This window comes from Embiotoca jacksoni, unplaced genomic scaffold, assembly GCF_022577435.1.
Source record: "Embiotoca jacksoni isolate LCO1_2020_lvr unplaced genomic scaffold, fEmbJac1.0.p SCAF_11, whole genome shotgun sequence".
Taxonomy (NCBI): Eukaryota; Metazoa; Chordata; class Actinopteri; family Embiotocidae; genus Embiotoca; species Embiotoca jacksoni.
The window spans coordinates 15,847,755-15,865,598 of NW_027185241.1; the positions used below are offsets into that span (position 1 = coordinate 15,847,755).

General features: G+C 39.8%; 1 protein-coding gene across 1 annotated transcript; it reads right to left on the reverse strand.

Moving 5' to 3' along the window:
• Window positions 1-4,292: 4,292 nt before the first annotated feature.
• Window positions 4,293-16,383, reverse strand: depdc1b (DEP domain containing 1B). Its single transcript, XM_069143341.1, has 11 exons — window positions 16,336-16,383; window positions 14,304-14,569; window positions 14,066-14,210; window positions 12,913-13,040; window positions 12,672-12,802; window positions 12,517-12,564; window positions 12,178-12,318; window positions 11,885-12,051; window positions 8,850-9,026; window positions 7,290-7,472; window positions 4,293-6,418 (listed from the first exon to the last, which is right to left on the reverse strand). Exons 1-11 carry the CDS (start codon window positions 16,381-16,383, stop codon window positions 6,254-6,256), a joined length of 1,599 nt encoding a protein of 532 aa, XP_068999442.1. The 3' UTR covers window positions 4,293-6,253.
• Between the last annotated feature and the right edge of the window lie 1,461 nt (window positions 16,384-17,844).

The following is a 17,844-nucleotide window of genomic DNA, read 5'->3' on the forward strand; positions in this document are numbered from 1 at the left end:
TCCAAGTCTTTCACTCATGATCTCTTGCATGAACAACATATTAATTAAAGCATAAGGTGAGTACATCAGGATTTATTAAGCATGATCATTATGAATTCTTTGCAAACAAGTTTGGAACACTGAACCAAACTGCATCACAAAGGACATCTAAAATCATCATAAACTAAGCATGACTTATTCATTAATCTATCGTGTTTGTTGTCCCTGAAGCGAATTGCTGAACCATTTGACCTTTACTATCCATTGTGGTTAAAACTGCAGTAAGTGCTAGAACATGCTACAAAAATGAATGTGAGAACAAATGTTTTTCAATTATTATGATGTCTAAGTTATTATGTCCTTGTCTTATTGATAGTAATGAACAGAGCCAAAAATTGGCCAATCGTAGCACATAATGATGATTTTAGATGTGCTCTGTGCTGTTGAGTTTGATTCAGTCGCCCACATTTTTTTTTTGCAAAGAATTAATTATAATCATGCTTAATAAAATATAATCATTGAGGATGTTCTCACTTTAGTTAATGCTTTAATTAATGTGTTTTTCATGCATGAGATCATGAATAAAAGACTTTAAACGCGTGTTACTTGCTTTTGATTTCATGAGGTATTAAGACATGACAATGCTTTTCATATATTTGAGATATTTTGTACTTGTCAACAGGGAAATATCAAACATACATCAGGATTTTCTCCCCTCTGTGTTGCATTGCTTTTAGGTCGCTGTGACCGTGATACATGGTCACTGTACAAAAAAAAACAAAAAAAACATCCAGAGTGAAAACCAATTACCACAGCTACATGTCTGTTCCCAGAAAAACATTAGGGAATCAGCATGGGCTTTTTCACCTTGGGAACATGGGCTGACTTACTGACGCATAATACAAAAAAAAAAAAAAAAAGTAAACTGGTATACGGGCACATGTGAATTTGACAGCTTCAAAACTGAAGGAGAAGAAAGTGAAAAGTAACCATTTGGCTGTATTTCCTCTCCTCAGTCCAGCCTGCATCAGTGAGTGTGAGCTGTAAGACAACCGACATAAACTGTATTGTTAAAGGACCAGAGCCCAGAAAGCACTGACCTCCTGAGCAACATTTCAGCCGTCGCAGGCAAACAATGGCAAAGGTTATTTTTTTCAAAATTAGTCAATAGGTGCTAATAACTAGACCTGCCTATGTCTCACAGATTGAGTGTTTGCTGTAATTATAGCCTGGTAACCCTGTTCACGTGAACATTTGCTCAGCCACTATGAAGGGGGGGACCAATAAGTGACCAGTGGACATCACAAAGCGTGACAACTTTTGCGTCAAGTGTGAAATGTAGCTCCAACAATGGCGGTGGTGCTAAAGTTACATGATGCGATAACATAGGCTGTGTATAAAAATGGATGTAGCTTTCAGGCCTGAAAAGTGAGGCCTGTGTGGAAGTGACTTAAACTGCAATACCACCGAGGGTCACTAAGGGCTGGCTCCAAAAAAAACCTTTGTCTTTGGGTTCTCTGTTAGATCCTCCTCCCCAGCTCATCCAAATATGGCCGCCTAAGCAATGCGAACAGTTTTAGCAACGCTAAAACATATCGAAGAATTGAAGCCAAAGCTAAAGCAATGTCCCTTTAGCCTTACATTGACTTTGCAAAGTCTGCAGAGGTCATTTACCAACATGCCGTGGCACTCTGCTCACATTGTGTGAGAGTCGTTGTTGTTTACAGCGTGGTGAGATTTGGCGCACAACATATGGTGTACAGTATTCTGGTTAATGACGATTGGTTAAAGGTTGCTCTGACAGTTTCAATATCAACCTGAGGTCTACATACATTGGTATGCAACAACTGAAAACAATCCCCAATGAAGCCCCATGTACTGTATACACAAAGCAAATTGAAGTCTGGTAATACCAGGCTACAGGAACAGGAATTGGTAAAGTTAGATTTTTGTAAGTGATGTTACCGGCCAGGAAAATGTAATTTTTTTTTTCTCTGCATTCTAAGTTGTCTGTCAAGTATGTTACAGTCAATTTTCATAAGAGAGAGACACTGAAAGATCAGACACGTTCGGTGTGCGAGGCACTATGTAGTGCCTACTATACAATCTGGATACATGATGGAAGATGTGCTGCTTTGTATTCAGGTCAGGATTTGAGCTCATGGTTACAAAAGCTGAAGAGGTCCCTGATGATGGACTTAATTTCCTCTCCTTCACTCCACTGCTGAGACATCAGCTATTACCAATCACTCTGAATGGAACACTTACTGTACTCTAGGCAGGCAAAATGGCTGGTATATTAACGCATGGTAATACCTGATGTATAATAATGACCACATCTCTCTTCATTGGAGTTGTGTAATATAATTTTTTAATCATTTATAACAGATGATGACTTCCAAAGATTTATTAGTCGGCACTTCTTTAATGATGTGAAATCATTAGGTGAAAGCAGAATTATAGGTGTTCAGTACATTTAAAAAAAAAATGTGTATTGCTATAATAGCACCGAATGTGGTGGTGTAGGTTTAAAGCACATTTTTCTGTGTTTTCCGAGGCATGTTTGAATCTGGCCTGAGGGTCAGTAAAATGTCTTCACAGCTTTGATGTCTTTCTTCTCCATCTCCAGCTCCTCCATCTGTCTGCATTGCTGTGGACACAGACTAAATTCCATTTATTGTAGAGGGAAGATGGATTTCTTGAAATAAACAGCAAGAGGGATATGTTTATCTATCTGTTGTGCAGTCTGAGTCTTCACTCTGGTGTAGTTTACTCATCAAAATGCACATTAATCAGTAGGAAGTTTTCGTTTTTATTTTCCGCCCAGTTGCTCACACATTACAGCTTGAGACATTGTGACGGGTGAAGCTAAAGGTATGCTCACAGTGAAGAAATCTCATTTTATAGGCAGTTCAATGGAGATTGCTACACGAGGCAGCTAAAAAGGTGTGAACAAAAACAGACACAAATTCACTCTAAATCTGTTTAACATTCAAAGTACAGGATGAATGGATCATGTAGGATCAGAGCATTTGATTCATCGACCTCTGAAATAGCAGAAATATCTCAAATACATTTTTATACAGACAGGACACTTGAATTGATTCCCAGACTTTTTTTAAGTACCACGTAAACGTTCCTGAACATCTGCTCAATTGTATGCCACTATATTTTATTATTTTATATTTTAAACAAATGCCAGTAGGCTTATCTCATACGGTGGACTGACATTAAAGAAGTTGAAGTTTAATTCTTTGCCAGATCAAATTACAACTAAATACGGTCCCCCCCCCCCCCCCCCCCCCCCATGTGGTACCAGCCCATTTCTTCTTCTTCTATTGTTTAACTGGTGACAATAGCCTGCTGCAAGTCCCTGTAATCTGCCTGTAAAACCGAACAATTAAAAAACTATGTTCGCACTGCAAACACACTCATGATTCAGTTTGATCTCTTTTGTCACATTTCATAATGTGTTGACACGATAAAATGACTGCAGAATCTGTTTACTACGTTGACTATTGTTGTATTATCATTTTCTCCAAAACATACACGATCCCAATAACTTGAAGGAACATCACTGCATCCAAACATTACACAGCGGCGTCAACACTGTGAATCATCACACTGGTGGCGATGACTTGTGTATGGATGGTGCAGGCGAAGTTTTCGTTCCGCCCCCTGAGATCAAGCCAAAGTGTTTACTGTGTGGGATGCGTTTCCTTGTGACATAATGCAGGTCACAGATGCTGACTTGAAACTTTTGCTGTCGCAGAAGCTTTTCTGCTCAAAAAACCCTGCTAAACATCTTCGTTTACCTACCGAGCAGCCGTCCGGCATGCAGCCAGATTCCCATCAGCTAAGAGCTTCTTGTGCGCAGCGAGGGAGAACAAGAAGGAAAAGAGTCTGCAACAGAAGGTCATTTATAAAACTGACTGCATCGCACTCTTTCATTATCTATAATTGAGGGAAAATGCAAATGTGCATTGCTTTATAATGGAGGACTGTACGGTTGTTTTTATGAAACCTTGCCTATTCAGTGTTGTATTGAAGCAATTTTCAGGGTCTTGACCTGCTTCAACAACATTGTATAAACGTCTGCTTGTTATGCTCTTGCAGTGTTCAGTTACTAATGTTCTTGCATAAGGTGTTGCAAATAAAATTACACAATTTTCATTTCCGATCGTACCCTGGGGCCTTCATTTTGCTTACAGCTGTATTTTAGATATGTCCAAACATGTTCCTGCTGTGTAAAAAAATTAAATCATCCCTCATCAAAACCCAAAAAGAAGATGACAAAAAGTTACATAAGCCAGTTCAAATTTTTATAGGAAAATCAGCATCATCATGAATCCACTTATATCCTGTTGATTTATTTCCAGCACAGAGCAGCAATTCAAGTGTAACAGTAATTCCAGCACTAGTTTAAGATCATCTCTAAAAATCCATGAAGAAAATAAAAATACTATAAAAATAAAACATTTTCTAAGTCTCAAATTAAGTGAAAAACAACCTGAATGACTTGGCAGAACAGCAGGTGACAGCAAATGACAAAAATATACTGAAAATCGTGATAGAAGAGGAATTGAGACATTGAAATATGTACCATTCAAGACAATAATTCTTATATACAGAATACAACCAGCAAGTAAAACATGAAATGAGTTGTTCGAAGAGTGCAGATAGTGTTAAGGACTCGTCAAGTCAGTGTTGGGAGGGTTTACAAAGAAAGGGATGTGACAATTCATGTGAAATGATTGCTTTTGCCTCTATTTCTACAATTAGGATTTGGGATATGTTTATTATGAAGTAAATATAAATGTAGCTGTACACATTTTACAGCACACTTAGGGCCTGATTTACTAAGATCTCATGTTCCTTCCAAAAGTTTGCAATATTTGGTTTACACCCGACAGACGACATGTCTGAATAATTTAAGCCTCTGTCATCTCAACATTTTTTCCACGGGTGTAAAACCACGTTCTCTACGTATTCGTTGGTTTCCTGCGTCTCCTTCTCACCACAATAAGAGCAGCAGTTTCTCCAGATTTGCGCACCTGATTAATACGTTCCTATCAGTCGTACTAAAATACACACCGATCACTTCTCCGGTTGCTTCTTTCAGGTTTAGTAAATATCATTGAGGGTGCTAAATTGTTCTATTTGCATTTCCCCTCCCAGTATTTTGCACGTTCAAGTTGAAACGCCCAATATTACATACGCATGCAGGCAAACACGCAAAACGGACAACGTGTGTTAAATTGCACATTTGAAAGACGCGATCCTCGCTGCACGTCGTCAGTAAATCTGCTTGGAACTTTTTTTGCGGGTGGTGTGGAGTTTGCAGGTGATTTTACACACCAGACTTTTAGTAAATCAGGCCTTTAGTCTGCAGTTTCCACCCAGACCTCGTACAGTTTCTCTCATTTGTTAAGATTTGTGTGTAGTTACAAATGCAAATGTAAAAATGCCACATTTATTCCCTCTCTGGGTAAACCCTCGATATGTCCATTGACATTAAGTAACCGTTTATCTGATCAAAAAAAAAAAAAAAAAAAAAAAAAAAATTAAGCTGCCTAAATTCAATATAACCATTCCACTGGTATCATTATAAAATGATAATGCATATTTGCATCGTCAGAGTCAAGGTCATAAAATTACACAATCTGATCGAAGGTCAATTATCACCAAGAAATGTAACTGTATATCAATATGTAATATTTTAAGACCAATATGTATTCTGATAATTAACATTCAACAACCTATAATGTTATTATCTAAGAACCTGTTAATACTTTTGAAATGCATTTCATTCATTTTTGCTACTTTAAATTCAGCTTTTTTTGTACCTTCTATTGTACAATACATAAATGTTCATCAACCATTCATTTTAAAAACATCAGTGGCTTTTTTTAGTGGCATTGTTTGATGTACTTCAAGTTTTCGACCAATAAAATATGGAGATATTTCATAAAGGTGCAGTTCACCCATCCACATCCGGTATATGAAGCCTTAAAAAAAAAAAAAGAAAGCTAAACCCAAAACGACCGACAAGGCTGGCTACAATTATTCGTATCTGGGAAATCTTTTATGTGATTTGAGTGAACTGACCCTTTAAATGACCACATTAGTTTGACAGTGTTAAAAATACATTTAAATACAACTTACAGTGGCGAATGAAAAGTGTTGCTTTAAAACCATCACAGCCACACTTGTCCTTGTGCTGTGACTGAGGTGTGTTTACAGCCTGAAGTGAAGACGAGCGCCTGACGGCACATCAAGCCCTGAAACTCCAGCTTCTCTGAAAAGGCTGGAAGGGTTTCTTGAGGTTGAAGAACATGAGATGAGGTTTCAGTCGTGAGGTTTTCTCAGGTATGACAGCAGCTTTGCTTTCCTCGGTGGGAAATCGACTGTGGTAGACCTCGGGGTAGGACTTCTGGAACTGACAGGAGGAAGAAATGCAGCTTTGTTGCACAGTGCGGTATGTACACACAATTTCAGGGTCAACAATAGATCCTGTATTTACATCTTTAGTTAGTTTACTGTACGGAATCGCGGGGCTTTGGACACGGCGTCAGCAGTTTTTACAAATACCACTGAAATTAGACAATTCTGAATAAATTCATCAAATGAACTTATTTCAACGTCAACTATTCTATTTACAAAAAAAGTGCTGCACGCAAAATGTGCTGGCACACACACACACACACACACGATTTTGGTGGACGGAAGGTAATGATGTAAGCCACTAATGTTTTCGGCAGCACCGAGCTCACGTTGAGTCATTCCAGCGGTTCAATCGTGTGGAGCATCGCCACAACAGCTGTCGCAACATGCAAACAGATAATAACATTTCAGGATATGAGCAATTCTGACATGTTGTTGAAGTCACAACAGAAACACGCTCACCTTGATCTCTGCGTGCCGATCCAGACGCTGCTCTTTAAGGCGCCGACTTAAATCTGACGTCTCCTCCTTTTGTTGAAATGCTCGTGACACTTTCTGCATCTAACTTTTCCCCGATCAACCGACTACAACGCTAAATATCTTCAGACGTCGGGAGGAGGCAGCAGACCTGTTGCTGCTCCTGCCCGCGCTGCCACCCACATGCTGTTGTGGTTGTCATCAACTCTTCAGCATCCAGCACCTTTCCCTACCAGCTCTTGCGACATACCAACTTCGGGCATGCAAAAGCATTGTTAAACACAGAGGACTCGTGTTCAAAGGCTCACTGCTTATTGTCTGAGAGCACTTAACTTTGCTGTATTCAGGCTAATTTTCGATTTCAAAATGTCACTACAGTGTAGGCGTACCTGTTTAAGTCTTTTCCTCTTGTCCTTCACGGGGAGTTCTTTATCTGCAATCAGGCCTTCCAGCAGCTGCTGCAGGGGCGTCTGAGTGCCGATCACCTTCTGCTCCTCACACTCCACTCTGCTGATGTGTTTACAAAAAGCTGGAGATGCGCTGAAGTCTGTATCTGAGCCTGCATACTTGATCTGAGGGAAGACGCAGGGAAGATGTTGGATTCATGTATTTGTTCAGTGATATACTGGTGTGAAACAAACTGATATTACCCTGCTGGTTTTTTTTTTTTTAAATTTTAAGTGAAGCAAAGAACAGGACATTTTTCTACTGCATCATCATACATTAATAATGTGTATGATTGAGGAAATAGCCCGTTCATGAGTCCACAATATAACCTCAAGTTGAAATGTTTTACAAAACGTGTCGCCAGTAATTCACAGCATTAAATTCAAAGAGAACCATGTTTTCAGTTCTCTTCACAGCGTGGGATGTGTCAGCTTCTGCATCCACTGTCGGACTAAAAGATAGAAATCAATCAGGTCTTCACTTAGAGGCCAAAACAATGTTGGACACGGACCATCAGTACAGTCTGTGTTCCACATTTCTTCATGTGCTGGCCAAAACGAAACACATGCTAATCAATACTGTGGGCGCGGAGGAAAAAAAACACAAAAAAACAGCCCCCCCCCTGAGGCCGGACAAGAGAACAGAGACGAAGTCGGAGAGACAACTGTCCTACAGGGTCTGTCTCTGTTTAAGCTCTGCTGCTGCAATTTCACACCAGTGAATCGCTCTGCTCACAGATTAGCATGAGTTTTTCTTCCAGTCCTCTTCACTGAAGTGCTTCTGCAGTATTTCCACCATTATCACCTCCCTCCTACAGTTGTAAAGACACTACAACCTGCTGCTGAACACACTTAAACTGTATATCTCTTACAGATGGAAAATAAGTCCCATCTTTAATGCTACTACACCTACTGTAATGTTAATAAAAAAATAAAAAAGGTAGTGGGAAGCAAAGGTGACTGGAAACCCAATAGAGTTTTGAATATGTGATGGTGTTTCCCATAGCAACAGACACAGAGCAAGTACAGAGACATCAAGTTTCAATGCAGCAGGGAGAGTGTTGCTATTAAATATCATATTTGGATTAGCAACACTGTTGTTGTTGATGTTTAAATTTATGTAATTTCTTTCATTTTGTTTCATATGATAACAGGTGTCTTCCACAAACACAGATACAGAAATATATGTAATGTCCAGATTTTATGTTGGCTTAATTAATATATCAATTTACCAGAGACTGTATAAATATTCCACACTTGGCAAGATAATGGAGTTAATCTGGCACCTAGTCTTCACGAATGACGCTCCGCTATAGCTTGGTGCACATGGATTGTGGGAGGCTGCTGCTGGGGCACAAAATGGGTGCACATCACTTTGGTGTAAAAAAAAAAAAAAAAAAAAAAGCAGCTGAAGCAGCTCACCTGCACAGACCTCGTATGCGTAATGTCACTTATCACCTCTTTCATTCACGGTCACATTGTAACTGTGGAACGTGTGCCAACCTGAGCTCTTTTGAGGTGGGACAGGTGCTCTTCGACCTGGCAACGCAGCTTCGTAGGCACCTGGAAGATGGTGCTGTGGTGCTCCATCAGGAAAGTCACCAGTTTGGTGGCGAGTAACTCGTCCACGTCCATGTCGTCTGCTGAGCCCAGAACGCAGTGAGAGAACACCTGCACCATCTTGACAGAGACCACAGTGAGAGATGGATAAGAAACCAGCTTCCAGTGACACAATAACTGTACTCGTACATTACACAAATATTGGGGTTGTAAACAACGTGATGAACACCTGTCAAATAAGTCCAGCCCATAGACTGTATATAGAAGTGGACATAGCTTCCGGCTCTATAAAATGAGGTCAATGCAGAAGCTGTAATACCGCCAGGTGCCGCTAGAGGTCGGCTCCAAATAGACTGCCATTCAACTTCTCTCAAAATTCTCAGACAACAACATTTTTCCACAAATTTTCTGCATGTTATTCGCTTAATTCAATCTTCCAGATTAGTGTTCTGGCCGTCGATCTGAAAATAATCCCGTCATTAATGATAAAATACACCTCAAAAAGCCAGGTTTTGGGGGTGTGTGTCTGTTTAATTGACAGGCCTTTGGTGCAGTCAGGTTACGGCTATCGGTGGACAGGAAGTAGTATCGCCGGGTTTCCAATCAGATCGAGTCAGATCCCCCACTTGCCCAAATATGGTCACTACCGGCTACAAACTGCTCGGGACTACCAAGATGGGCCGGCCAAATTTCGAACTCGACGCTTTATAACGGACTTCCCAGAAACCAATGGGTGACGTCCAGCCAACTTTGTGAGGCTTATATAATCAGAATTTTGTATGCACGCAGTGTTCCACATAGGGCTTGGATTTATCTCTTGTCACAGCTTTCAGATGTGCGCCACAGCCTACAGGTGCAACTTTCATCCTCTGACCTTCCTCCAACGACTTTGGTCACAGTACTGCAGGTGTAAGGTTTGGGAAGAGATAATGAAGTGAATCTTGATCATCATGATAGTCTTCTCAAAGTCAAGAATAAACTTCGATGCTGAATGTTGATACTCCGTTTTTGCTGAACAACAGCTGAAACCATGAAAATTGATGCATCTAACAACCTGGGGCAGAAAATGCACAGTGTGCGTTCCTGGCATATTCTGATGTGGTAGTTGTTATTCAGCAATAACCCTGCAAAGTTTTACTTTGGCTTTACTTGTAACATCTTCTGTTGATGTAGAGATGGTTTTTGTTATTTTTATAAAAGATCTAATTCACCTGCAGTAATGTGCATTGTATTATTCCCCGGATTGTATTTTCTCGTGTATGTCGAGAAGTGAGCACAAGTCTGGTCATGAAAGTCATGAAAAAAAAAATCACGCTTTTCTTTTCTCTCTCTGTTCACTTTCACAGATCGAGGCAGATGGCTGCCCAGCTGTGATCCTGCAACTGTTGGAGGGTTCTTCCTGTTAAAAGGGAGCTTTTCCCGCCTGCTGTTGCTCATGTGGAAATTGTTGAATTTTTAGGTTCCTCTCTACAATACTGTAAAGTTCTGTTTCGAGGAGCTTTCTATGTTAAGTCCCCCGAGATTACTTGTGTTCAGATTTGGCGCTTTTAAAAAGAAAAAGTATTGAATCTTTTGCTTAATCTAGAGTTTACCAAATGTGTTGAGGCGGGCAGGGAGTTGAAAAACAAACAAGGTCTCAAACTGAGACAAAATGTTCACGATAATGATTGTGCTTACAAACACTGAACTTCTATCTACATTATGAGTAGGCTACATTTTCCTTCCACGTAGAAGCAATTAAGTAGCTTTGCTTTTCATACATGTAAATTTAAATAATCTTGAACAAGCCATTAGCACTGAATACCTCAGTTATTTTCACATGATGGCTTTGGCAATATTTTTCATTCATGTTGTATATTTGTATAATCAGTATAATGAATTCATAGTAAGTAAGTAACAAGCATTCTGCAGCTGTCGTATTTATACTGCAGGACTTGTTCACCAATCACATCCAGGTTGCACATCATAGGGAATGTATTGCTGTGTACTGCAGATTCTGATCATTTATTGGGAGGACAGATTTGTCCACCTCCCAGAATCCCGCTGACTCTTAACAGGCACAAATGATTCTGGACAAACAGTCTCCCTCCAGCTCCACTCTGCACTTCGACCGGTGTTTTTTTTTTCTTTCTCGTACCCAGTCAGAGAGGCGATCCCCTGTTGTGATCTAATACAACCACACAGCAAACTATGGTATACAAACAAAAAGTCGAAAATGTTCTCTATTATAAGTAGGAATGTGAAGAAAAGTGAACCTTTAGTACCAATTTGATGTCAAAATTCAGAAAAGTTGTTTTCTGTGATATTAGAAGTACAACAGCCATACCATAAGTACCGGTGATACGGGACAATAACGGCCACGTGTGGAATGGTGCGGCAAATGCAAGTGCTGCAAGTCGTGTGTGGAGATATTTCACGTTTAAGTTGACGATCGGGGACAAGTTAGACACCCACAACCCAGAATGCAAATGGAGTCACAGATCATTTATAACAAAAGGAGGAAATATCCAAAACTTATCTAAGTGCCTCAAAGACAGACACCCAGATCTGCAAAGACTAATTTGTATCTTGTTTAGGTTACTGAAGTGACAGCTCATAACTTCAGCTCAGTGATTCTTATAATGTTAGTTGTGTTAGCTTTGTGTGCTCCACAAGTCTCTGTGCAGCTGTGTGTCCAGCATCCTATTAAATAAAAGGTCATGTGGATTTGATCATGTATTTTCTGACATTGAGAATTGTGGAAATTCCATGTTATTGGTACCGACTACCAAAATTCTGGTATCGTGGCATCGCTACTTAGAAGCTATATAAAAGTAGCATTAACTGCAGAACGGTCATATTTGCATCATGCAGTCGGTTCATCACACTTTGCCGTCAGGATATCATGCTGATTTATGAGATTTTCCCAAAACAACTGACCTTGGTAAACCAGATGATACTACAAAGGTATGCAGCAAATAAACTGTAGGGATGTTTACCAGCGTGCGGGTAGCAATGGTGTCATTGAGTGGAGGCAGCTGGGGGTTCTGGCAGACCCGGGCCATGAGACGCAGTAAAAGCTGGAGACGTCTTCGGTTGGGGGGTGGCAGTAAGAGACAGCTGAACTGAAGAGCTTCAGTGGCTACCTCCTGCTCCTGCAGCAGACCTGCAGCGATGCAAGAAAGAGGAGAATTGCTCTCTGAGGGCAAACATATGTTCTGGACAGAATGAACAAATATTTATCTGTAACAACACAAAATGCTGTGGAGGATCCACAATGTGCGGAACTCACTGAGAATGTTGACAAAGACTTCATAAAGATGGAAGGTCAGCAGGGGTTCTTTGCACCTCTGGAAGTAGTCTGCTACTGTCCTCAGTACATCCCTCTCGAAGCCTGGGTACACAGGCTGTTTGCTTTCTTTGCCATTCGGCCCTCAGAAAAAAGACAAAGACAGTTTTTGATGCTTTTCACAAGGAAAGACAAACAATCAGAAGTGTGCAGCAGTAAACAGCAATAGTGAATGAAAGTTAATGTGGAAGACATTTGCATAAACACACAGTGCTTTATAAAAAGATACTTCTAAGTTACAACAAACCAGCCCCAGTTTTTCAGCAATAAGTGTATACTTACAGTTGGCCAGGCATTTCATTGCTGATATCACCCAGTACGGCATGTCCTCTGGAGATGAAAAGCACACAGGTGAATCATATTACTTTTGTAAGTTGCAACAAAAACACAAAGCTTGTTCCAGTTGTGAATGTGAATTGTGAATCAATTCACCGTACCCGCTTTGTTCTCCAGTACGACTATGCCTGTTTTATTAACACTGAACACATTGTGAACTATGTGCTTGCCGTTCACGTGTGCCGGGTTTAAAACTCCATCCAGTGTTTTCAGGCCCAGAATTCTCTGCAAACTAAAAGAAAAAGAAAAAAAAAGCTGAAAAAAAACAACAACAACAACAACAACAAACAATCATCATTAACAATGGAAGTGTTTTATGAGTAAGTTAAAAGGGTTACATACTGTGAAATTGTCATTGATTTCCAGATGTGGTCCACTTGTTTTGATGTTATCTCCTTCCGCCGTATGAGCTTGCATTCATGCACGTCTCCAATAGCAACACTGTGCCTTTTATTCCACAAATCTGAAGTCTGATCAAAATGGAGATATAAAAGAGGTTTCTTTTAAATTTGAACTAATTAAGTAAACACACAGTTTGCAGCAATCCAAAAAAAAAAAATGCATTATTCAAGAAATCTTACCTTGTAAGACTTCAAAATGGTTCATGTTAACAATGCCTGTGTTGATTCTGTGTCGGTGCTAGCTCAATGGTGACTTTCAGACTGTATTTGGGGTTTGTACCTTTTTTCCTCCATATATGTAAATGTGGTGGACATAAAACAGGGTTCCCACACGAAGTATAATTCTCTAACCGTCACTGGCTTCAAAATTTATTTTCCATGACTTATAAGGAAAACAGTTTGCCTTTGTGCATTAGTTTTAGCTTTTCTGTTATCTGCCCAATATTTGAAGTCATTATTTTGTAGCCGAGTTAATGTCAAAATTGTTCTGGCATGTTTGCCTTCATTAGCATCTACAGGAAAAAGCATGGCTTGACTGAAATGATTGTTGACAAGTGTGAGGAGGATAAAAGCATTCAGGAAACACATGAAAAACATTTTCATAAATGGCACCAGCAATTTTAACTTTCTCCAAATAAAACTATTCCATGATTTGGCCAGAATGATAACCAACTTCTCTCGACTTTCCATGTCTGGAATAGACTTTTTATAATTCCATGATATTCCAGAAATTCCTACGCCTGTGGAAACCCTGAAAATATTAGAAATGTCCATCACAGCACAACATTAAAACCCTACCTCAGATCAGAGAAACAACTGCAGCTGCAATACTAACATCTACAAGTACGGACGTATTTTTGTTTGGCCCATTTACTGCATTTCATTATGTTAAACTTTAATTTGAATTTCTCAGTTCTGTATAACCCGGAGAGCAGAATCATGCAAAAGACCGCATTAGCTAGTAATTGAAACAGGGAAGTTACTTAAAATGATCTAATCCTGCCGTTTGCTGTTTATTACATTTGCATAAACTTCCACTCTTCAAGCACAGCATGAGTCAGTGAAAAGCTGGAACATGTCTGTCTCTTTCTCACCATGACAGCAGACTTCAGCGGTGCGAGGTTTTCCTGCTGAGGCAGTTCCTCGTAGTCATCCCAGCGGATGAGTCTGGGCAGGACACTGCTGTCTCTCAACATGGGTCTAGTCGGAAAAGACTTGAGTGGAGACATTGTGGGGAACCTGGAGAGACAGACGAAAGAACTGGATTCAGCTGAAAGGGGACAGAGATGTGTGAAGTGACATGGATAACAGTACAGGATGACTAAACAGTACCTGTACAGATGGCCATTATCTTCAAAGTCCTCTGTCCCATGGTGTCCCTTGATGTCTTCGATGACATGAGCCTTGAGGAACTTCTGAAGCAGCTGCAGGGTCTGGTAGCGGGTCACCTCAGGTCCAAAGTTGTAATTTGACCTCAGCAGCTCGTGCAGATAATCCACGGCCTCTGATCCAGTGAAACTGAAGTCGTAGCAGCGGAAGTGAGCCCAGTGCCTTTTCAGTGGCATGCCTCCACGGAAAAGTTTAATGGTTTCATTCCACTGCACAACAGGGAGACACACAATGTGGTGTTGGAAATAACGTTGCAGAATGTTAAACAGGATCAGATTTGTGCGGATGGTTCCAAAGGCACCTTGTAAACCAACGAGCATTTAGTGAGTCATTTGCGATCAGTTTAGTTTAACATACTGTCACACATAGCAGGCTAATATTCCACTGACAGTATTAGTCTGTTAAAGCCCAGATAACAGAAGCTTTTACATTGAACAAGTTTCTGTTTACATTATATATATGAGCATCAGTTATACCACAAGGTGGCTATGATTTCAATGAATTATTGATTGCAAGAAAGACACTGTTATGGACATTTGTATTGTTGAAATGATACCAAGCCAGTTCTGAAACAACTTTATTCTCCTCTCGTGAGGAAAAAGAAAGCACGCATGTATCATAACAAACACTATAGTCTCATTATGGTGTTTTGCATGGTGCAGAGGTTGTGAAATATCAGATCTCACAAGTATCCCGCAGGGTGGGAGAGAAATTAAAGAAGCAGACAAGAGCAGAGAGAGAAAATGAGGCTGCATGAGGATATTACAATTTCGAAGAGTCGCGAACTGTGAGAAGCAAATGTTGTTAAGGCAACGAGAAGAGCCAAATATACAATAAGAAAAGATTTCTGCATATTGCAATCTGAGGGATTCTTCTACAGTTTATGTTTGCAGAAAAACGTGATTGTGCTTACTGCTGTGTACTTGTAACATGTTTTTTTTTTTTTAAATTTTTAATAAACTCCAACATTATAAATACCAGATGACACAGATATATTACACAAGAGTTGAACAGAATAGTCAGAAGTCTAAAAAAAAGATCCAAACCTGTATTGAATGCACGAGGCACCATCCAGTTGGGAAAGGGACACATGAAGGACTGGCGAGAAAGCTGGATAATATCTTTCTGACTTAAAACCTGTTTCTAAAAAGCATTGGCAGACTCATCCCAGCCAATTCAGCACAAGTCGTTTAAGCACAGACTGTGTTGGGACTGAGTATTTGGCCTTTTTCACTCAAGACATTTCAAAATGTCACAGAGAAAATCAGAGGTGTAAATAATAAACTCAACGAAGGCTCAATCCCATGAAGTTCCCTCTGTTTCAGTGTCCTGCTCGGGGTCACACTGTGGTCGACACTTGAAGGGAGCAGAGCTGATGTTATTAGTAACACCTCGGTTTTTCTACAAAGCAAAAAAGCTTATCACAGGCCTGACGTATTATAAATATGGTGTAGGTTGATATTGTATGCTACAACATAAACATAAATGCAATAGATGTTTCTGCATAGTTGTACAGATTGTCATGTCCACGGCCTGGACATGGGCCTACATGTTGCGGAGAGCTTTTACACGAAATAAAAACGCAGCTGCGTTTGTGCCTTGTTGCACATGAGGTGTAAACACAGTGAACACACATCATTATCCTTAAACTGCGAAATCCAGGTGAAAGAAATGCAATTACTTCCAACGTATCTGAACACTTAGAGACTCATATGACCTAAAGAGATAGTGCCTTTGTTGACAAGTGAGTTAAGGACTCTTTACATTTGAGCTGTTATGACATCTATTTTTTTTTTTAATCTTTCAAAAGACAAACTATCAGACGCTTTAATTCCCCTCCTAAATAAGTTAACACATAACTAGCCACGGTGCAAGACTGAAATGAGCGAACACCACGTTTATATTGTAACGTCAAGACTTGGTGTTAGTCAACACGTTTAAACGTCACGTTGCTAAAGTTTCAAAACTGACTCACCAGCTTCGTCGCCCTGTATGGACCAGGTCCGATAACTTTACCTTCCATTCTGATACCGAAAGCCCACTTTAGTCGTGTGGAAACATGGAGATATCGAGCTTTTACAAGCTTGTCAGAAGCTTTATTTGCAGAAGTAAACAGGAGACGAGCCCGAACCGGAACGTTGCTGCCAACTTTGAATCTCGTGCGTCACATCAACTGGAGGGCGTGATTGGACAGCGAGCAAGAATGCTGGTCACGTGATCATGTAGCGCGCATGAATGGACGTAGTAACACAATAGACACTCAACTGCTACAAGGAACTGCGACAAGAACCGGACTATTGTTTAGTATTTGTTTTAACATTTAATTAATTGTTCAGCATTTTTCATACGTGCTTTTATTTATTTGTATAACATCTAAAAAAAAAAAAATACACTCAATGTAAATATAATTTACAATTGCATACAAATGTTATTTTTCTTGCACAAGGTTGGATCTGTCACTTCTTGCATGCACGATAATACAACCATCCCTGCTTAATTCAAATGATTAATGTTGATTAATTGAAGCTAATGACTATGGGATGTATACCTCTTATTTGTGGTTTCATGTGAAATCCCATTAGCCATGACACTTTGGGGGTTTCATTATTAGGGATACCAATATAAAAACATGTATGCTGATGTATAGTGTGGATGGTTCTAAGAGGTTGAGACAGGTTAGATTCTGTAATACTTGAAAGGCAGTATGAGCTTAATATCTATACCCAAATGAAAAGCAGATGGTGACATAAGCTTTTAACTGAAGCCATAGTACAGCTTTCCGGATAGACTGAAAGCATGCTAGGAGTGATCAAAAGGTATCAAAAAGATAGTAGGGAGTAAGTGTTAATTTGAGCAAGAGTAGACGCCCCCAGGGTCCCTGGATAAAGCAAATGGAGATAATGGAGATGGAGCTTCTTTAAATTTGAGGAAGATCAGTAAGGATGACTGCATTACCCCTAAGCCTGCTTTCCAAAATGTAAACAAAGAGAGTCCTATTTTCACAAGAAAAACACCCTATAACAAATACTAAATATTGAATCTTTTGTTAAAAGTGCATTAAATGAAAGAGTCAGGGTGGCAGAAAATGTATGCATATTCATAATAATCTTTTTTTTATTACATGGTAGAGATAAATAACCCTTGCTATCAACAACACAGTCATTAATAATGACTAAGGGAGAGTGATACTGGGAGCTGGAGAGCTAATAATTCAGGGCCTTAACATTTTACAGTGACTGCATCCCACGTCCAAACTCAGACAACAACCTAACACTTGTATCATCTATTTCACCAGCTGCTACATTTCAACAAACCAATGACAAAAAAATCATAACTATTTCATTACAGCAGCAGACGGTGAATGACATGAGGTGCTTGATACTTCACTATCATTTGCACAATGGTTTTAATCAAACAGGTAATAATTAGAGTTCCGTTATCTTCCATCTGTTGGCTGCAGCAACAGGACAAAGACAATCAGCAG